Source organism: Notothenia rossii, assembly GCF_949606895.1.
Source record: "Notothenia rossii genome assembly, chromosome: 5".
Lineage (NCBI taxonomy): Eukaryota > Metazoa > Chordata > Actinopteri > Perciformes > Nototheniidae > Notothenia > Notothenia rossii.
In genome coordinates, this window is record NC_136903.1 from 42,566,502 (window position 1) to 42,586,771 (window position 20,270).

General features: G+C 40.6%; 1 protein-coding gene across 1 annotated transcript in view; it reads left to right on the plus strand.

Annotated features, from left to right (window-relative positions):
- The window catches only part of LOC307039612 (polypeptide N-acetylgalactosaminyltransferase 18-like), a 448,297-nt gene that overhangs the window by 307,793 nt on the left and 120,234 nt on the right, over positions 1–20,270 (plus strand). The window contains exon 9 of the mRNA XM_079681847.1: positions 289–384. Coding sequence (XP_079537973.1) covers positions 289–384 — 96 coding nt within the window. The remainder of the gene's footprint in view (positions 1–288; positions 385–20,270) is intronic.

Genomic DNA, 20,270 nt, shown 5'->3' on the forward strand with positions numbered 1-20,270 from the left:
ATCCAGTTGCGATTAGTCTCTATATTTAAAAAATAAAAAGAACCAAAATAATATTATAAGCCACAACGGTTTTATTGGAGTCCTTTTCGAGAACATATTTCTTCTTTCCTTTTGAGATAAAATAACAGGCTGCCGAGCTCTGACAGCCTGAATTGTGAGATGTGGGGCGAGTGATTTGTTTAATAATGCCGCAAATATGATTACTAATGTGTGTTCTCTTTCATTTTTTCACTTTCTCTCCCATGACCCACTTTCTCACCTGTTGTATCTCTGTTGCTCATTTTACAGTTGAAGAACAATCTGAGAGAGAACCTGTGTTTGGACCAGGGCCCGGACAATGACAATGTCCCCATAATGTACCTCTGTCATGGTATGACTCCACAGGTCAGTGGGCTCACATTATATTCATTATTACTCTATTTTGTCTTTTCAAACACATGAAAAACAGCTCCAGAGAGGTCTCAGTAAAGGTTGTCTGCGGAACATAATTGGACTACATCACAGTTTTTTTAAATGAGAGATTTGGAGAGAGCAACCCTTGAAAAAGTTGCATCATAGTAGCAGAGACGTCTCTTTATTCTCCAAAAAACAAAAAGGCTGTGATCATACTGTCTGTTGTCCTAGTTTTATGCGTCTATGTAAAACAGATAAGTCTGTCTCCGCCTGATAAATGACCATCAGAGAGACAATCTTGCCTTATTGATTGTCCGGGCTGCGGTGGTTTGTTGATCCATGTCGTCTTCTTCTGTTTGCTTTAGTCGAGGCTACGTAGTGCAAAAGTTTTGTTAAATACACAGCTCGGAAAAAATTACCGAGGTCCGGACCTCGGTGACCTCAATGGTGGATACGGCCATGCACACACACACACACACACACACACACACACACACACACACACACACACGCACGCACACACACACACACACACACACACACACACACACACACACACACACACACACACACACACACACACACACACACACACACACACACATCAGAGGCTAAACTTTGGTTTAAATTGCGGGAATAAACTAGCCAGGGAGCTAAAGTTAATTACATTCATCCAATGTCAGATGGATTACCTTTTAACAAACGTTGTAATGCTTTTCTTTCATTTCAATTTGAGTAAACATTGAAGATATAACATTGTATTGTTTTCTTTTTACACTGACTCAGATATAATGAAAAGACTACGTCAGTCGAAGCTCAGCTTTGGTAAGGAAGAGACAGGACAGGCAGAGAGAGAGAGAAAGTGATGGAAGTCATGGAGGAACTGCAGGTACAATCACACAAAAGAATGTAGGCTTAATAACCCCATCTATCCATCTATCTATCTATAACTTAGTCTTCATTTACAATATAGACAATAGGCATCATTTTAAAACAACATACATATATTGCAGTTATGATGTCATAATAACATACAATTGTATAAAACACAATTTGCTTACATCTTTGTTCTCTTTTGAGAATCAAACAAAACAGATTTTAATTAAAAAATTAAAAAATAAATAAAAAAAGTGAAATGAACTAAATTGCTGAATTGCTTTTGATTCACTGGCAGGAGCGACAAGTGAGGAGGAGCAAAAGGTGAACAACGAGGGAGAGATTGAAATAGAGTAGAGGACAGAGAGAGTAATGAACAGGAAGAAGACAGAGAGACTAAAGAAGATGGAAGAGAGGCTGCAGGTTATGGAAAGGAGAGAGACATGGAAAATGAATGTTGACAATGTTTTGTGATCATTTTAGCCTCTTCTGCATGTCCAGATCATTAATAGTTCAAATCAGCTGATGTTTATGAATTACACTTTCAAAAATAATGTATGCTGCAGCCCACTGACATGGTTTGAAATCAATATATTATCGAATTTGAGACCCCCCACAGGAATTAAAAAGCACCTAACTAGATCATAAAAATCCAAAATATCTTGGGGGGGTATACCCCCGAACCCCCCTAGAATGTTTGGACCTCGGTATTTAAGAAATCCTGGATATGGCCCTGTGTGTGTGTGTGTGTGTGTGTGTGTGTGTGTGTGTGTGTGTGTGTGTGTGTGTGTGTGTGTGTGTATGTGTGTGTGTGTGTGTGTGTGTGTGTGTGTGTGTGTGTGTGTGTGTGTGTGTGTGTGTGTGTGTGTGTGTGTGTGTGTGTGTGTGTGTGTGTGTGTGTGTGTGTGTGTGTGTGTGTGTGTGTGTGTGTGTGTATGTGTATGTGTGTGACAGGGTGGATGGATATGGCATTGAATATGTGATGAACTGTTGAATGTCAATGATGCAGAACGTTTCTTAATTTCCTCTTCAGCCACTTGACACAGATGAAGGGGGGGTCCTGAAAGACATGCAGAGGAGGATTCCAGGGAGAGGGTCAACAATCTAAGGGTGAAGCATTTCATTGGGAAGCCCTCAACACTTCTTTACACATGTCAGTGAATGTCCATGGAGCTCATGCTGCGTTTATGTCATGTCAGCTTTCCTGTAACAGAACCCTCCCACAGGGGGCGTTCACTGACACTCCTGGGGAGTCAATGTTTAAGCAAAGGAACAGCCTGAAGACTCACTGTGCACTGTGTGGACCCATAAAGATGTTTCCGGCAACTTGGGGAAAGCTTAAAAGTTACGTAAATACTCCGCACAACACACTGAACAATAAAAACACATTACGAGTCCTGCCGGTGGGATCACGGACATTCAGCTCTCCTGTACCAACCAGCAGCTTGCACTCTTTGTATATAATGACGTGTGGTCAAGAAGGCCAACAAGGGAAAGGTCTTTGATTTTATAGTAAGACGTTGCAACAGTTAAATTAGTTGTCCTCAACTTCAGTTTGCCATTTAACTTCAGGTCAGAACAATGTTATGTTTCAAGTGACATTTTCACAGCGTACATGCAATTTACTGTATGTTTTTTTGAAGACTTATGGGAGGATACATGCCAGATACTATGGTAGTGAAAGAGGTACTCAGATTTGTCACCAAAATAAAAGCAATACAACATGATAAAAATACTCCATTACAATTCAAAGTATACTATATTTACAATCTGACCAATACATATAGTAGGTATGACTATTAGAATGTAGTTTGCAGACAATAAAAGTAAAATGTTCCCTACATGGTGGTGGGTTCAAAGCCATTTTTCGCCTCATGCTATTCCCACAAGTTAGACCGTGGCATCATACGAGGATATTCTTATATCTATGTAGACACCAACAATGGCTGAAATAACCACTATTGCTGCTCTGTGCATGATGTGAAAGTCCCAGATGGTGAGGATCGTTGTGTCGTGTGACATAAATAAAGCAGCAACTTTATTTACTATTCCATTAGATCCTTTTTAAACTGTACAATTCTCCAACATTGTAAAATGAATACAAACAATTTCAGCTATGCTAATATATGTGAGCAATACAGTTATATTTATACAACAATTAACACAGTTTATTTGAAACAACAATGAGGGCAGTTGTTAACACAGGGTGTATCTAAAGATAATGAAGATGAAGGTGAGAGTCTTCAGTGGCAAATTAATTTATAATCCTGTGGAATACTGCAGAGCACCATAGATCTACAGCAGGAACTATGCATTACTTTGTTCTGGCTTTACTGTTCACTGATTGGCTACATTAATTATTAGCTAACTTTTTTTTTTTATATATATGATTTATTTTTGAGATTTTCTATACTCAAAGACACCAGCAATACAATACATTACATTTACCCTGTGATTGCTAACTAAATAACCCCAAGAAACAATACATCAGTTACAATTAGACAATAATGTAATAATGAAATAAAAAATAAAAAAAACCTGCAAGTAATTTTGTGAGCATTCCTGTGAACTGTTGCGGTACAGGGGGGCGACTTAGCCGTTATTAGCTAACTTAAAGAAAGCATTGTACAAAGCAGCGTTTTAAACAACTTAAACAAAAAACTGTAATTTAACTTCAACTCTGTCGGCTTTCCATACACATTTCTGTCTATCTTTGCCTTGCATTGACATTGTGTGAAATTGTTTTATTTATAGAATATATATATATAATATTTGCGATTATAGCTCAATAGTCCCTCCACAGTCAGTTGCCTGTCAACGTGAAGCATACTTTCAGTAAGTTGTAGAAAAGCAAATATTCCATACAAATGTATTTTATAGAAATGTTTTTCTTATTTTCCAGCGAGTATAGTTATTTAAATGCCGAAGAGGTCTATGAAAAACTCTGTGAGGAACAGAACGAGAATTAAATGATTGGTTTCATTTGAAACTCATGCAGGAGGTGAGGAAGACAATGCTTATTCCTCAGAATGGGGAGGAGTCGCAGTGGAATCTCAGCACGTAAAAGGAATCCGATTTGTTCCCCAGGTGTAGTGCTGCTAATGATTGGTTTGTGGCCGGATCAATAAAGTTGGAAAATGAGACCCTTGAGGCTATTTACAAACAGGGCGGCATTACCTGTGTGTGTGTGTGTGTGTGTGTGTGTGTGTGTGTGTGTGTGTGTGTGTGTGTGTGTGTGTGTGTGTGTGTGTGTGTGTGTGTGTGTGTGTGTGTGTGTGTGTGTGTGTGTGTGTGTGTGTGTGTGTGTGTGTGTGTGTGTGTGTGTGTGTGTGTGTGTGTGTGTGTGTGTGTGTGTGTGTGTGTGTGTGCGTGTGTGTGTGTGTGTGTGTGAGATGTGGGATTGCAGATTGGAGCTTTTAATTGAATGTAGACTAGAGAGTAAATGTTATCTCCTGTAAAGTAATATAATTGTGTTAAGTGTGCACTTGTGTGTGTGTGTGGGTCCGTGGGCGTAAAATGTGTAGGCAGCAAAAGCCGAAGGAGAATGTTCAGTCATTAATAGCAGGTGCTTTTGAAACAGAGATATTGAATTGGCTGTCTTAGCATTGAAGTAATCCGTTTTCAAAATGACTTTGTGTGAGCGTATTAAAACTGTGACCGATCTGAGTGTGCGATATCGTAATGAGCTCCCCCCCCCACGTGTGTCTGTGAGATGAATAGTATTATGAAAAAGAGAGGATTTTTATAAGGCAGTTTCTGTTCTGGATCTCTAAAGAATACAAAGTGTATTTCTGTAGCTACCCTCATGTCTGCTTTTTCTTTTATTAGATCAGTATTTTTTTTATATGACAATTATTTCTCAAACTGAAAGTTCTTTCCCAGCTTTGGAATTTCTCTGCAAGGGCCAGATAAGTGAGAATCATTTGATGGCACATTTCCACTACACGGCCTCACTCGGTATGGCTAGGCCTCGTTAGGCCTTGTTAAGTCTGGCTCACTTTATGGCGCATTCCCATTACAGTTTAGGAACTGGGGTAGTAACTATAGTAACGCAGTGTAGGCGGAGCCGTGACGTCATCTTCAATGAGAACCCCAGAAAAACAACACCAGCCATTAGCTGTTAGCACTCAAGCTCACAGCTCCTCATATCTGTTCAGAAACTAGACAAAAGTTAAACAAGTACAAACCACAGACTGTCTGTGTCATGGAGAATTCAGTCGCTGGTTTATTTATGTCTGTATAGGCCGTTGTTGTGAATGTGGACGGTCGGAGCATATACTGTGTTAGCTTAGCCGATCTCCATTCAGTAAACACGCATTTGAAAAGGTTTTTTGCCTGCCGTCTGTCTGCAGACTTGTCAAAGCATTAATTCATGGTTTTTACTAACCGGTATCAGTATGTTGTTACTTCAGCATCATTTTGAAACGTATATTACAATTAAATCAAGGTCAAATATGTTCATTTTGTTGTAGTTGTAGCCCCCTTGCCAGCGATTCTCTCTCTAGTTTAGCATACTCAGCCCGACTCAGCCTGGTTGCTGGCCCGGAATGAACCTCGATTTTATGGAGCCAGAAAAACTGTGAAATAGTACCCGCTAGCCGGAACTACGCAAAGTGGAAACGCAACCAAAAACGGCCCCCGCACGGCTCGGCACGCTTACGGCCCGAGCAATGTTCAACTTTTGAAGCTTCTGAAGCTTTCGGTGGAAGCGTCAGCCAATCAAATCATATGCCAGTACAAGCTCTAGCCAATCAAACCGCTGCTTGTGTGTCAGGGGCGGGAGATTCATGTGATTGGTTGTTGGTCGAGCTTCAGACACACCCGCCGGTAAGCTTTTTTTTTAAGCTGTAGTGTGGACGGGCCGTTAAAGCGAGCTCCACGCTGTAGTGGAAATGCGCCAATATTGAATTCAGATATCATCATATGCAAATGTGATCATAAAACAACACCATTTTTTAAGATTTTGGCGGACCAACTCCAGCTTGCGCAGTGCAGATCAGGCAGTCACAGTCATCACCTGATCGTTCTAAAACCTGATTGGTTCTACACATGTGCAAATAAACCGCTTACTGTATCTCCAAGCAATTTACGGTTTATCTGTAATGTTATCTTTGGTTTGATACTTATTCAAATAAATACTTTCTCTCTTGTTGAAAGAATGTCTAAAATATGGAGCTAATTTCAAAATGTATTTAAAAATAAAAGCTAGTTAAATGCTTGCATAGTTTATGTGTTCGGGTCTCCCGTGACCCATTTCAAGTTCAAATTATATAATCACTACGCTCTAGTTTTTTTGATCGGAACAAGGCTTCCTTCATGATATCCTTTCATTTGGTGTTCGGGTCTGGGAAGACAGCAGCGTTGTTGTGGGTGACACAGGGTCAAATTTTGCCCAATCAAGATTCATCTTTGACTTTAGGCCCCCCTCCTCCCACGGGAACTCCTCCTTTCTCAAAGAATATGTACTAGGGGTGTAACGGTATCCGTATTCCTCCCGTACCGTCACGGTTCGGTAAATGCAGTCGCACGACGAATACGCCTTTTTTTTTTTCAAGTCGGAAAAAGATCTGTCATTCAGGGCAGTATCCACTATACTATATATAATCCAGCGGGCGGTATTGCGCCTAAAAGCTGTTTGCCAGCCGCCCTTAAACAACAAATTAAGAAGAAGAAGAAGAAAACACAACAAAACGAACAAAATACAAGAAGAAGAAAAGTTAGTATGGCGAGTTCAGATAACACACAGGAGCTAGAAGACACACCTGCTTCTTTTAAATCAGCTGTGTGGGAACATTTCGGGTTCCCTGTGGACTACAATAACGCAATAACGATGGAGTGCGAGGACGGTGTGTGAACTCTGTGAACCATTACACCCCTAATATGTACTAACACTTGAACCTGAACACACAGATGCACGCACACACCCTCACACAAGTACACACATAAGTATGCACGCACACATACACACACACACACACACACACACACACACACACACACACACACACACACACACACACTTCATCTTGTGGGGGTATGGCATGAACAACGTTGTCCAAAAAAAGCTTGGTTTTTTTACCTTTTTCTAGCTTGAATCTATACAGTATAGGTCAATTTTGACCCGTAACACCACAGAGGTTACTGTAGTTAATAATATAATACACTTTTTGGGGAGAAATTGTATTCTAATAGTAGTCTGTTATCGTCAGATAACATCATTATCCACTGTCTTAAATAAATGATGGGTCAAAATGTACCCGCAAACAGCTTTCGAACACTCAACAGAGACATTCAACTATGACTAGGGATGTAACGATACCAAAAACTCACGGTACGATAATATCGCGATAACAAGTCCACGGTACGGTATTTATCGCGATATTGAATAATAAAGGGAAGAAAAAAAAAATCATACATTATTTTTTTTCAATAAAACATTTTTTTACTCGGAAAATGTTTCTTTATTACATAATAAATCTGATTTTTACAGCCTTTTTGTAGGATAGCAGTATTTTAAAGTGTCAAAAACAAAGTGACAGTAACAGACTGGAACAAGAAAACCAGTGTTTTTGTACCTACTGGTACTACCCAACAAAGTAAGCATTTTCTTTATGCCATTGCATCTCACAAATAAACAAGGACATTTAATAATCAGACCCTGCAATAAAATAAATCAAGTTTCACTTTAGTTTTTCAAGTAACTCAACTCAAACTCACTAGTCACTCACTCAGCATCATCAGACAGGTTTTTAGGAATATGAGAATGTCCACATTTCCAGGTATTTATAAGCTGGGGTGTTTGGGCATTTACAATATCCCCTGCTCTGGAAACAACTCTCTCGCTTGGTACTGATGTTGCTGGGACACCAGTGGTCGCGTTAACCGAATATTTTATTTAACAATGACGGAAAAATCTGAAAGCAGTCTGTCATTTTGACAGATTAGAACAAACTCGGAACAGCGCCATCGTTTCCCCGCAGCGAGGCTCTGGTGTTATGCCGTGTTATGAATGTAGTATACGTTGATATATATTTCATTGGTCATAGTCTATGACCAATGAAATATATATCAACGTATACTACATTTATTCAGCGTTTGAAGTAGTAAGATCCTTCCTTTCGTAAAAGTACTCATGAGCACAATTTGTAGCTAAATGTACTAAAAGTATCAAAAGTTAAAGTACTCTTTGTGCAGAATGGATATTTTCACAGTATTAAATTATGGTATATATATTATCCTGTTTTTATAAATGTAATAGCAAGCCCCAAGCCTGTTTTCCAGGTCTGAGGCTCGAAAATGACATTCCCAGAACAAATGACCATAACTTCACTTCTAAAAGGGGTAAATTAATAATCTTTTCTCTCAAAGCAATGATAAACCTGTGAGTTGGATGTAGAGGAGTCAGAATCAATATAGATTTTTTTAAATTTTAAAGTAAATTCAATCAATCAATCAATGCTTATTTATATAGCCCAATATCACAATGTTACATTTGTCTCAGTGGACTTCACAGTTTTTACAAAATATTAGTATTGACAATACGACACCCTCTGTCCTTAGATCCTCTCATCGTACAAGGAAAAACTTCCAGAGAAAACCCACAGTTTAAAGGGGAACATGGGAGAAACCTCAGGGAGAGCAACAGAGGAGGGATCCCTCTCCCAGTACGGACAGACGTGCAATAGATGCCGTGTGTAAATTTAAGAGATAATACATGTAATACATAGGTAGACCAGATGTTTGGAAATGCATGTGTCTATAATAAGAAGATGAATCCACGAGGATGTCAATAATCCTGTGGGAGCCATAAGGTAAGTAGTATGATGAGAGTCAGGCAGGACCGCAGTGAGAGCCCTGTGGAACTCCATGGCTAACTTTGGTTTACGTGGAAGATTCATCGTTGACACGTAAAAACTGAGAGCGTTCAGATAAATAGGACCTAAACCAGCCTAAAGCAGTTCCCTTCATGCCAACTAAGTGCTCTAGTCTTTGCAATAAGATGTCATGGTCGATAGTATCAAAGCACTGAGATCGAGCAAAACAAGAATAGAGACAATTCCCTTGTCTGAGGCTATTAGAATGTCATTTGTGACTTTAACCAGAGCTGTCTCTGTGCTATGATGTGTTCTAAAGCCAGACTGAACATCTTCAAATAAATCCTTGTTTTTTAAGTAATCACACAGCTGTTTTGCGACTGCTTTCTCAAGAATGTTTGAGAGGAATGGAAGATTAGAAATAGGTCTATAGTTCGCTAAAACCTCTGGATTGAGGTTGTGCTTTTTAAGAAGAGGTTTTATCACTGCTACTTTGAATGATTGTGGAACATAGCCTGATAATAAAGACATATTCATAATATTTAATAAAGAAGTGCGAATTAATGGAAAAACTTCCTTCAACAGCTTAGTTGGAATTGGGTCTAAGATACACGTTGATGGTTTGGAAGAGAGAATCATTTAATTTAATTGTTCAAGGTTTATGGCTGAAAAGCATTCTAGTTTACTATCTATTGTAATATTAGAACTTACGTTCTAATATTGCTGTTGATAACTGTTGTTGATAACACTATACTGGTCAAAGGCAAGAGGTAATTCATTCATTTTCTAAGAGTAACAATTGTATCGTTAAAAAAGCACATAAAATCCTTACTACTGAGTGCTATGGGAATAGAAGGCTCAGTCGAGCTGTGGCTCTCTGTCAGCCTGGCTACAGTGCTGAAAAGAAATCTTGCATTATTCTTATTCTCATCTATTAATGAAGAGTAGTAGGCTGCTCTCGCTTTACGCAGTGCTTTCTTATATTCATTGAGAGTAATATGCCAAATTAAACGAGATTCTTCAAGTTTAGTGGAACGCCATATCCTTTCAAGTTGTCTCGACTTTTGCTTTATTTTGCGGGTTTCGGCATTATGCCATGGATCTATGTTGTTTTATTTTCTTCTTTTTCAAAGGAGCAACAGAGTCTAATTTTATTCGCAGCGCATCTGTAGCACGATCAACAACATGATCAATTTGGGGTGGTGTACATTTTGTATAAGTTTCCTCCCTTACATGCAGACATGCTATCGAGTTAAGTATTGGTGGAATCTCTTCCTTAAATTTGGCCATAGCACTAACAGATAGGTTTCTGCTGCAGGAGCTTTTGGCTAATGCTTTGTAGTCTAGTAACAGTACTTCAAAATGTACTAAGAAATGGTCGGATAAAGCAGGATTATGCGGTTCGACTAATATTTGCTCAATTTCAATACCATAAGTCAGAACAAGGTCGAGAGTGTGATTATAGCAGTGGGCTGGTTTATTTACACTCTGACAGAAACCAACATAATCTAATATAGAGTTAAATGCAACAGTAAGGCTATTTTTATCGTCGTCAACATGAATATTAAAGTCACCTACGATAATTACTTTATCTGTTTTAAGTACCAAAGTTGATAAAAAGTCAGAGAATTCTGATAAGGAATAAGGACCTGGTGCACGGTACACTGTAACAAATAAGATTGGCTGCATAGTTTTCCAGGTTGGATGCGCAAGACCCAAAACAAGGCTTTCAAATGAGGTATAATTTAATTTTAGTAAACTTGAGTCAAATATGGCCTCATTTATGCTGACATATTCTTCATGTCTCAACCAAGTTTCAGTGAGACAGCACATATCAATATTATAATCTGATATTAAATCATTTACCAATATTGCTTTAGATGCTAGAGATCTTATGTTTAAGAGACCGCATTAATCTTCCTGTTTTGTTGCACTGTAGTAGTTGTTACATTAACTTTTATTAGGTTATTATGTATGACACCTCTATTAGGTTTTACCTCAAATTGTCCTTGGGCAGACACACACACCGTTAATATTGGGTATTTTATTGGGTTCGGGATTCCTATGGATGACTGCCCAGGAGAGAGCGCAGAGAAGCGTGTAAGACTGCGACTCCGCTTCCTGGTTTCAACTCCAGTTTGTCATGGATTAAGTCCACAAAGCCCTGAAATGTTTGCCGAAATGAGATGTGCACCTTCCAAAGTAGGATGAATGCCGTCTCTCTTAATCAGACCAGGTTTTCCCAAGAAGGCTGTCCAATTATTTACGAAGACCACATTGTTTGCTGGGCACCACCAAGACAACCAGCGCTGAAATGATGACATGCGGCTATACATGTCGTCATTGATCAGATTGGGGAGGGGACCAGAGGAAATTACGGTGTCCGACATTGTTTTAGCATAACTACACACCGACGCCACATTAAGTTTGGTGCATTCTGATTGGCGTAAACGAACATCATTACCACCAACGTGAATAACAATCCTACTGTATTTACGTTTATCCTTAGCCAGCAGTTTAAGATGCGCCTCAACGTTGGCCGCTCTGGCGCCCGGAATGCATGTGACTGTGGAGGCTTCGGTCTCTAAACTTCCTGGTGCTCGCGTGTGCCTAGGGGCCTTGGCTTACTCTCATGGGAATTATCGTAGTGAAATATAATGTTTAACATCAACAATTACACAGTGAAACAATCTGTGGCTTTACCAAAAAGAATAATTTGACATTACATTTTAAAACAATCGAAAACATGTTTCAAATGCATAATTTCAATGTGCACATGTGTAGGGTTGGAGCAGATGGTCGAACAATGACAGCCAGACTTCAGGATTCATCCCCAGAGGAGAAATAATGTCCTTGGATTGATTCTGTAAATCTGGCTGGTTGTGGATCATCACCTGTTTAACAAACACCTGCAGTCTGTTGTGTGTGTACTGCTGTACAAACAATTTCTACGGACAACATGTGGACATTATTTGCGTCCATATGAATTGGTGTTCTGGTTGTGAATTCATCATTTAATAACCCCAAATATATATGATGATGGCGTCTTTTGAACATTGGAGAGGATTTATAGCAGGTGTCTCAGACTCCAGGCCCGCGGGCCAGACGCGGCTCGCGAGACAGTTTTTCATGGCCCCGCTGTTGATATCATGTAATAGTGTTAATCTGGCCCACGCGTTTAAGTTTGCGCTTTCAGATTTTAAATTTTATTTTTGGATTGATCCCGCCGCCCCTCCCCCCTCCGAGGGAACTCCGCCACACGTCAATCAAATGCGCGCAGCGGAATCAATCACAGTGTGATCCAAAAGTGACACAGAGTTCCAGGAAAATATATCGCCCAGTCATGTCTACATCAAAACTTTCAGGGAAAAGAAAAGTCGATGAGGACCACAGAAAATTTCAGTAAAAGTGGGAGACTGAATTTTTTTTTGTCGAGTAGCCTACAGGGGAAACGCAACGTGCCTTATATGCACAGAGAAAATTGCTGCATACAAGGAGTATAACGTAACGTCACTACTCAACTAAACATGCAGAGTATGCAAAATAGCTGGGAGACGAGAGAGAGAAAAGAGTCACAGAGCTAAAACAAATTCTATGGAAGCAACAAAATCTCTTCAAGAAAGGAAGCAATGAGGCTGATTTAGCAGTCGAAGCTAGCTATGTGGTGAGTGAGATGATTGCTAAGGCGGGAAAGCTGTTTACGGAAGGCAAGTTTGTAAAAAAGTGCATGTTGCAGACTGCAAGTATAGTCTGTCCGGAAAATAAGGGTCAGTTTAGCAACAGCTGCCTGTCAGCTAACACAGTGGCAGAGCGCATTTCTGACTTATCAAGTGACATATATGATCAGCTGTGCGACAAAGCCAAACTTTTCCGTGCATACTCTGTGGCTCTTGATGAAAGCACGGACATCACTGACACCGCTCAGCTCGCAATGTATGTCCGTGGTGTTGATGACAAGTTTGAAGGGACAATTCTCCGTCAGCTACATAAAAGTAAGAACACCTGTCGTCGGTGAAACACCCCTCCTTACTGCAGAACGTCTCTCATGAACAAGAACATGCCGATCTAGATCCCTCCGCTTCGCATTGGGCTCCTGATCAGCCTGTCGGTGTTATTTTCCCCATAATGACGCTGCACATTATCCCGCTTATTACATGGCCACATTCTCAACAAAGTAACGACATGACTCCCAATATTAATTGAAATGCTTTTGTGGATTCAGAAAATGATTTTATTGATTTAAAAAATTGTTGTTTGTATGTATTGATTTAAATCGGCATGCATCCGCTAAGAAAAATTGTCCGTTGTTACTGTTTGAACTAACGTAGCAACGGCAGGAACTGCTTCGATAGCGTTTTTGAGGAGCTTTTTGATTACAGATTTGAAAACATTGTTGCTTGCTTTAAAAGTAGCACAATTCATCATGTCAAACCTTGGGAAGTATCTAGATATCCCTGCCCTAATGCCAAAGTAACTGGCAACTGAATATGTGTCGCCGTCTGATGTCTATGTCTGGACCGTTGCGTAAAAAGGAGGATTTCTGCCCGTTACTTCTCTGCTGTTTTTTAACGGACGTTGTCTGATTATTTAAACATATGCGCGGGCCGCTAGTGTCTGTTGATCTCCAGATTAACAGCAGCATGAGAATAACCTGCCGAAAGTGCCGATGCTCCATGGCGGAGGCTACGCTACCGCTAGAAATTGCCGGGATTTGCGTTTTTACCCCCTTAATGTCTGACCAATGGTTGAACAGTATTTCCGAGCACATGACTTGTGTTTAAACTTTATAGTCCGTTTCAGTTTTGCCCGTGTGAACCTGGTGTGAACGCAAACCGAACCTTCTGAAAAATGAAACAATGTAACAAACTGTGGTCTGGTGCGCACCAGAGAGGGGACTATTAGGTACCTGCGTTGTATAGTCTGGTTGAATCAAACCTTGGTGCTTTTAGCTGCTTGGTGCGGTTCATTTGGGTCAGTGTGAACACAATCCGAGACCTCTTAAGTGAACTAAACAACCGGACTCTGGTCCGCTAAAATAGGTGGTCTCGGAGCACTTGCTTGCGAACTCTGGAGCGGTTCATTGCTGGTGTGAACGCAGTCTGCACCAAAACATAGGAAGCGCAGTATTTACGTGTCACAAGAACGCGGATATCTTCAAGAATCTTTAGCGAAAGAGTCTTTCAAGACATCCACGGTTGTTTAGTTAAAGAGTAAAGCAGAATTAAGTGTTGAACAGTGTCGTGTAAAGTAAAAATTCTCCGTCAGCTACATAAAAGTAAGAACACCTGTCGTCGGTGAAACGCCCCTCCTTACTGCAGAACGTTTCTCATGGATAATGTGCAGCGGCGCGGTCATTATGGGGAAAAGAACATCGACAGGCTGATCAGGAGCCCGACGCGAAGCGGAGGGCTCTAGATCGGCATGAAGGTTAGTTATATCTGCAAAGAAACTAAAGGTCCTACAGAAATGTAGTGTACTTTTGTTTTGTGTCTCAGGTGACTTCCTCCTGTCGCCTCTTCTCCGGCTCTTTACTCAGAGCCAGGGCCGGCCCTAGACTTTTGGGGGCCCTAAGCGAGTTTTGGCTTGGGGGCCCCCCTCACTCTAGCGCGTTCTCACTACAGACAACACACATATTGTATAAATAAGCACGTAAACACCGTGCCCCCGAGAAGATTTTTTTTTTAATGTTGAAGTTAAAAGCATCAACCTGGTGCACTTTGAGAGCAAAATCAAGAGATCTATGGATACATCTCTCAACACCCATATGAAACAGAACTGTAAGCAGATTTTCTTTTTCTTATATTTTACAAATCACTCCCTTTCTAAACTGTATTCTTGTTTTGTCATATAGTATTTCATAACTGCTTCTCATTTATTCTCTCTGGCTGTCCGTCTCATAATGTTCACATAGAAACTAGCTGTCAATAGGAATATCATTCAGAAGAATGATAATTTCATGCAAAAATCTGTCACAAAAAGAGGTTGCACATTTAAATTCAGGTGTTGTTACTGCAACGTCAGTGGCCAAACAGCCACATTTACTGCTAATACGCTCAAACACGCTGTCGACACGTACAGCAGTGGCAACTATGCCACCATTTCAGCTGACTTTTTCTCAGAAATACTGTCACATAATGTCCATATATTTCAGTGCTAGGTTGATGCTTAGCTAAGCTAACTATGAAACACTTTAACTGACAGGACTCAGGATCAACTGTGTACTGTAAGGTAGCTTCTAGCTTCATGTCGAACAGTAAGTCAACATTTCCCAGAGAGCTTTCTTTGAAATCACCAGGTAACGCTAAAAAACATAAACATAACATTTAGATTGTATGACAAAGTGTTTATTTAATATATCTGGCTAGCTATAGCTACTTGTTAACAGTTTAGCTTACCCCCGCGATTCAAAGTAACGTCAACGTAGCTACAATTTATGCTTTGCTTACATGTTTGCATAACTTGGAAGTTTACTGACATTTACATACCTTGTTCACCTGGCTCAAGTGGTGGCTCTGGGGTTGTTGTGTGAGCCACTACTTCAGAATTCTCGTCTTTTTTAATAAATGTTTTTCTTATGTCCATCTTCAAAGACTCTGAGTGACAGTTTAAACATTGTCACAGCTCACAGGATAGGTACCTGTCAGCCAATAAGACAGATGTTTATTTCCATTCAACTCTCTGGTTGGTCTGGTGTCTTGCCTCTGTTGCATTCACTGAACACGGGAAATTCCAATCCTGCCGTCCTCTCTAGTGTCATGATGAGGTTCAGGTAAAGCACGGTTAATGTATTATATTATTGGCTCAATAATATAATACATGACTTTGAAAGTAGGCAATCTAGGCATATTAACAAAATTAATTAAACATACTTATCACGGCGACGGTGTACTGAGATTATTATTTTATTCAAATTAAAAGATTTCATTTTTTTATTTTTTGCTAGGGGGCCCTTAGTGGCTGCGGGGCTCTAAGCGGCTGCTTATGTCGCTTCATGGGTTGGGCCGGCTCGGCTCAGAGCCATGACATTGTGAGTGGGGGGTTTGACCTCCTTCAGCATAACCTGTTTTCACTGAAGCCTCTCTTGCTTCAACTGGTTTAGCTGTCTTCTCTCCGGAGCCTCCTGCCTCCTCCTGTCTTTCTCCATGATGGCCTTCTTGAGATTTTCTGTAACTTTCTGAGCCTCCTCTCTTCTCCTTTCGCTTTCTGTCAGGGTCTCCAGAGCAGCTGTTTGTCTGAGCTCCATCTCCACTGCTTTTAGCTCCACAAAAATGTGTCTTCTGACCTCCGCCTTTTTCTCTTCCGGGTCGTTCAGACAAAGTATGGACAAGCTCCATCTCAGCCATGAGGTGTTGTCTGGAAAAAATGTTAGTGTTCATGGTTTGTCCTTTCTTCAGGTTTACCAACTCTCTCTCCAGCAGCCGGTGTGAAATGACCAGCTGACAGTTCTCAGTTGGTATGGAGATCTAGCAGAATTCCATTCTGATATGAAAACCCTGCAGGTCCGTTCAGGTATCCTTCACAATCAAATATATTGCCAGCAACTCAGCTTCAGACATGTACAGTGGTACAGGGTGGTTGTGTGTGTGTGTGTGTGTGTGTGTGTGTGTGTGTGTGTGTGTGTGTGTGTGTGTGTGTGTGTGTGTGTGTGTGTGTGTGTGTGTGTGTGTGTGTGTGTGTGTGTGTGTGTGTGTGTGCGTGCGTGCGTGCGTGCGTGCGTGCGTGCGTGCGTGCGTGCGTGCGTGCGTGCGTGCGTGCGTGCGTGCGTGCGTGCGTGCGTGCGTGCGTGCGTGCGTGCGTGCGTGCGTGTGTGTGTGATGCCTGAGGGAAAAGCATTGATCAGCCTGTCTAAATTCCCAACCAACAGTAATGAAAGTAATGATCAGGGGCCGTATTCACAAAGGATCTTAGGGCTAAAAGTAGCTCCTAACTGGCGAATTTAGGAGAAACTCCTAAACATAATGGGCGTGTCAGTCTTAAATTTAGGACTCCTAATTTTATTCACTAAGAGCAATTCACAAAGTATTTTAGGCCTAAAAGTAGCACCTAAGTTTAGGAGAGCTTAAAAGTCCTCGAGAGGACTCCTAACTCAGTAAGACCTATTCACAAAGAATCTGAAAATGGCTGCGAGACTAAATGTTTTGGAGACAATGGAAGACTGTGAATTGATCAAGAGATATAGGCTAAATCGTGAGGGTATCAAACTTGTTGTGGAATTAGTGCGGGATGCAATAACATCCCCGACTAACAGGAATAACCCGATTAGTCCGGAAATAAAATGTTTGGCAACACTACGATATTTAGCAACAGGGAAAATGCAACTTTGCAATGCCGCCGATTTAGGAATATCGCAACAATCAGTCAGCCGTGCCATAAACCAAACCATCAACGCGCTCTCTAGACAACATATCATCCAACAGTTTATCCGGTTTCCTTTGGACCATCAACAATTACACATGATCAAAGCCAACTTCATGGCAATTGCAGGTATGCCCGGTGCGGTCGCTGCTATTGACGGGACGCACATAAAAATAATTGCACCATCAAATAGTGAGGACGTGTTTGTCAATAGAAAGAAAGTACATTCCATCAACACGCAGATTGTTTTCATTCATCATGATAGGGGGACTTGAACGGCGGTATGGGCTGTTATTGAAAGTGTTTAAGTGCTGGAAATATGCTCATTGGATAATAGTTTGCAGGGTGCTTTTAATTGCCTCCTTGATTTAATGCAATTTACATATTTTTATTGTTTGCTCTCTCTCTTTAACGTGCATATACAACGTCATTATCGTGGTCTGCACAAGCTTGTCATCATGCGTGTATTCTGCTCACTGCACTGTCCATAACTATTTGATTGGAATACATTTCTAGCCTAGGTTATTTCCTTGTTTTTCGGTGATTTAGTGTGCTCGTTTGTGGGATGTTGCAGATGAGTTTCACCGAGACCGCCTGCTCTGAACAACCAATCACCGTACTGACCGCTTCTAAACTCATGCACGAGAATCGACGTAATCCATAGCAACGGCGCGTCACTCTTAGTTCACTCTTAGTTCACTCTTAGTGATTTATCCTTAGTACGAGTAGGTCTCAGCGGCTTTGTGAATAACTTTTAAGAAAAAACTCCTACGTAAAATGTTTTAGCGCGAGTTAGGAGCACTCCTAGCGGTAAGATAAAATGCTTTGTGAATACGGCCCCAGGAGCGTATAGTCATTACCATATTGAAGAAAAACTTAAGAGTAACTTAAAAATATTACAACAGTGTAATTAAATGTGTTGTTCGCAATATCACTAGATATGTCATAAATATAATAAGTTACATAATTGTTTAAATGCACTGAAAAAGAAACACACGACTCTACTTCCAACACAACATTTGCCAATTTCTGTTAGAATTTCACTTTCATACAGGATAGTTATGTACATCATTATTTTGCTTATTCTGTCCATCCTTTGAAAACGTTGCTTTTAACAAGATATCTAAACACAAAAAACAAGAATGTTTGCCCTCCAGAACAATATATAGTGTTTTGTCAAACACAGCTTAAAGGTGGGGTAGTTAATTTTGGAGAAACCAGCTCGAGTGCGCTAGAATTTGAAAATACACAACCGGAAACAATCTGCCACTTCCTTCAGACTTCCTTACAGAGCCCCTCCTCCAACACACACGAACGCGCACATGACCAATGAGGGCACGAGATAAGTTTGTGCACAGATGGAAGGCTGACAGGCAGGTAGGCCATCCAGTTACTTTAGCCGGGCCGGCTCAGATGATTGGTCGTGCTTTTTACATTACTACGGCTTCCACAGATGACATTTTTTTATGGATTTTTTGTCAAAGCACTAACAGATGTAGCACTGTATTTCGGACTCCAGCTTACAGCTTCCTGCCTACGACCTGCCAAAGACCAGTATAGAGGAATGTTAAGCCCTCCCACTATTTTCCAAGAGGGCGTTGCCAGATTTTCAATTTCAGGTTTTAACCAGGAGATGGCGCTTCATTCACAAATACAGAAAGACAAGTTTCATGGACTTTCAGTTGTGTTTTGAAGAGCATTTGAACACATCAATATTTTAGATCAACTAAAGTATATCTAATCTTGTAATTCAATAATATATAGTCTTTATATATTAAATAATCATAATGTAAATGTTTACATTACACTTCTTTATTTGTTATGCTCATACTTTAACCTTTACAATCGTTTGCTTTAATATGCAGTATATTTTTGTGTTTGCTTCCTCCTGCTCCCTTTCGAACACATACTGTATGATTTATTATTATTATTAATATGAAGATATTATTAAGATAAGATAAGATGTTACTTTATTGATTGAACATTTTAGTTTAGAATGTGCTGTCCCACGGTAATTCAGAAGGCTCACAGGTCACATTCCGACCGTTATTTAAAACAATAGGTGCTTTCACACCGTCTACAGTTTGATTTGTATAGAGGGAGCTCTGTCAGTTTTTGAATTACCCATTTGCTTTCGGGGAGCCCTATTTTTCAGAGCACATCCTGCTACTAAATATGTCACACGCACGCTCTGTTGACTGGCGCAGCAGCGCAGATGCGATCAATTGCTATAAAGCCTCTTCAGGCTTCACATCGGCAGGCCTCTCCCTCGGTGTGGAGCTGTCAAGCTCGACCCTAACGCCGCTTACAGCCGGCCAACTAAAAGTTGTTTTCCGTTCACGTCCGTTCCGTTCACGTTCCGTTCATTTTTAGACTCCTTCGCTTCTTTGCTTGTGAATCCAAAAGCTGTGACGCTTGGCTGTTTTCGTTTTGCCATATTTTTTTATTACAAAGCCAGAGTTAAAAAAATATCAATATGAACATTTCAAATACCGCGCCGGCATCACCGCCATAACCATAGCAACGTAAGTAAGAATGCAGCGCCGCCACGTACAGATGGCAACATCCAGACATATTCACAAATATAAAACAAATATTCAGAAACTGTAATGAACAATAACTATTATTTATTTCAAGAACTGTTATTTACAGAAACTCAACATTTCTAATCTGTGTGACACAAATATGCACGATTGTTTTGGGCTCCCCCTATTTATCTCAAAGTCAGCCTTCAGGGGAGCTCCCTCCCTCTTCGGGGGAGCCAAGGTCCCCCTAGCTCTCCCCCATTTCGAACAGTGTCTGTGGCTGAATGGCCAGCGATTAGGTGCGGCC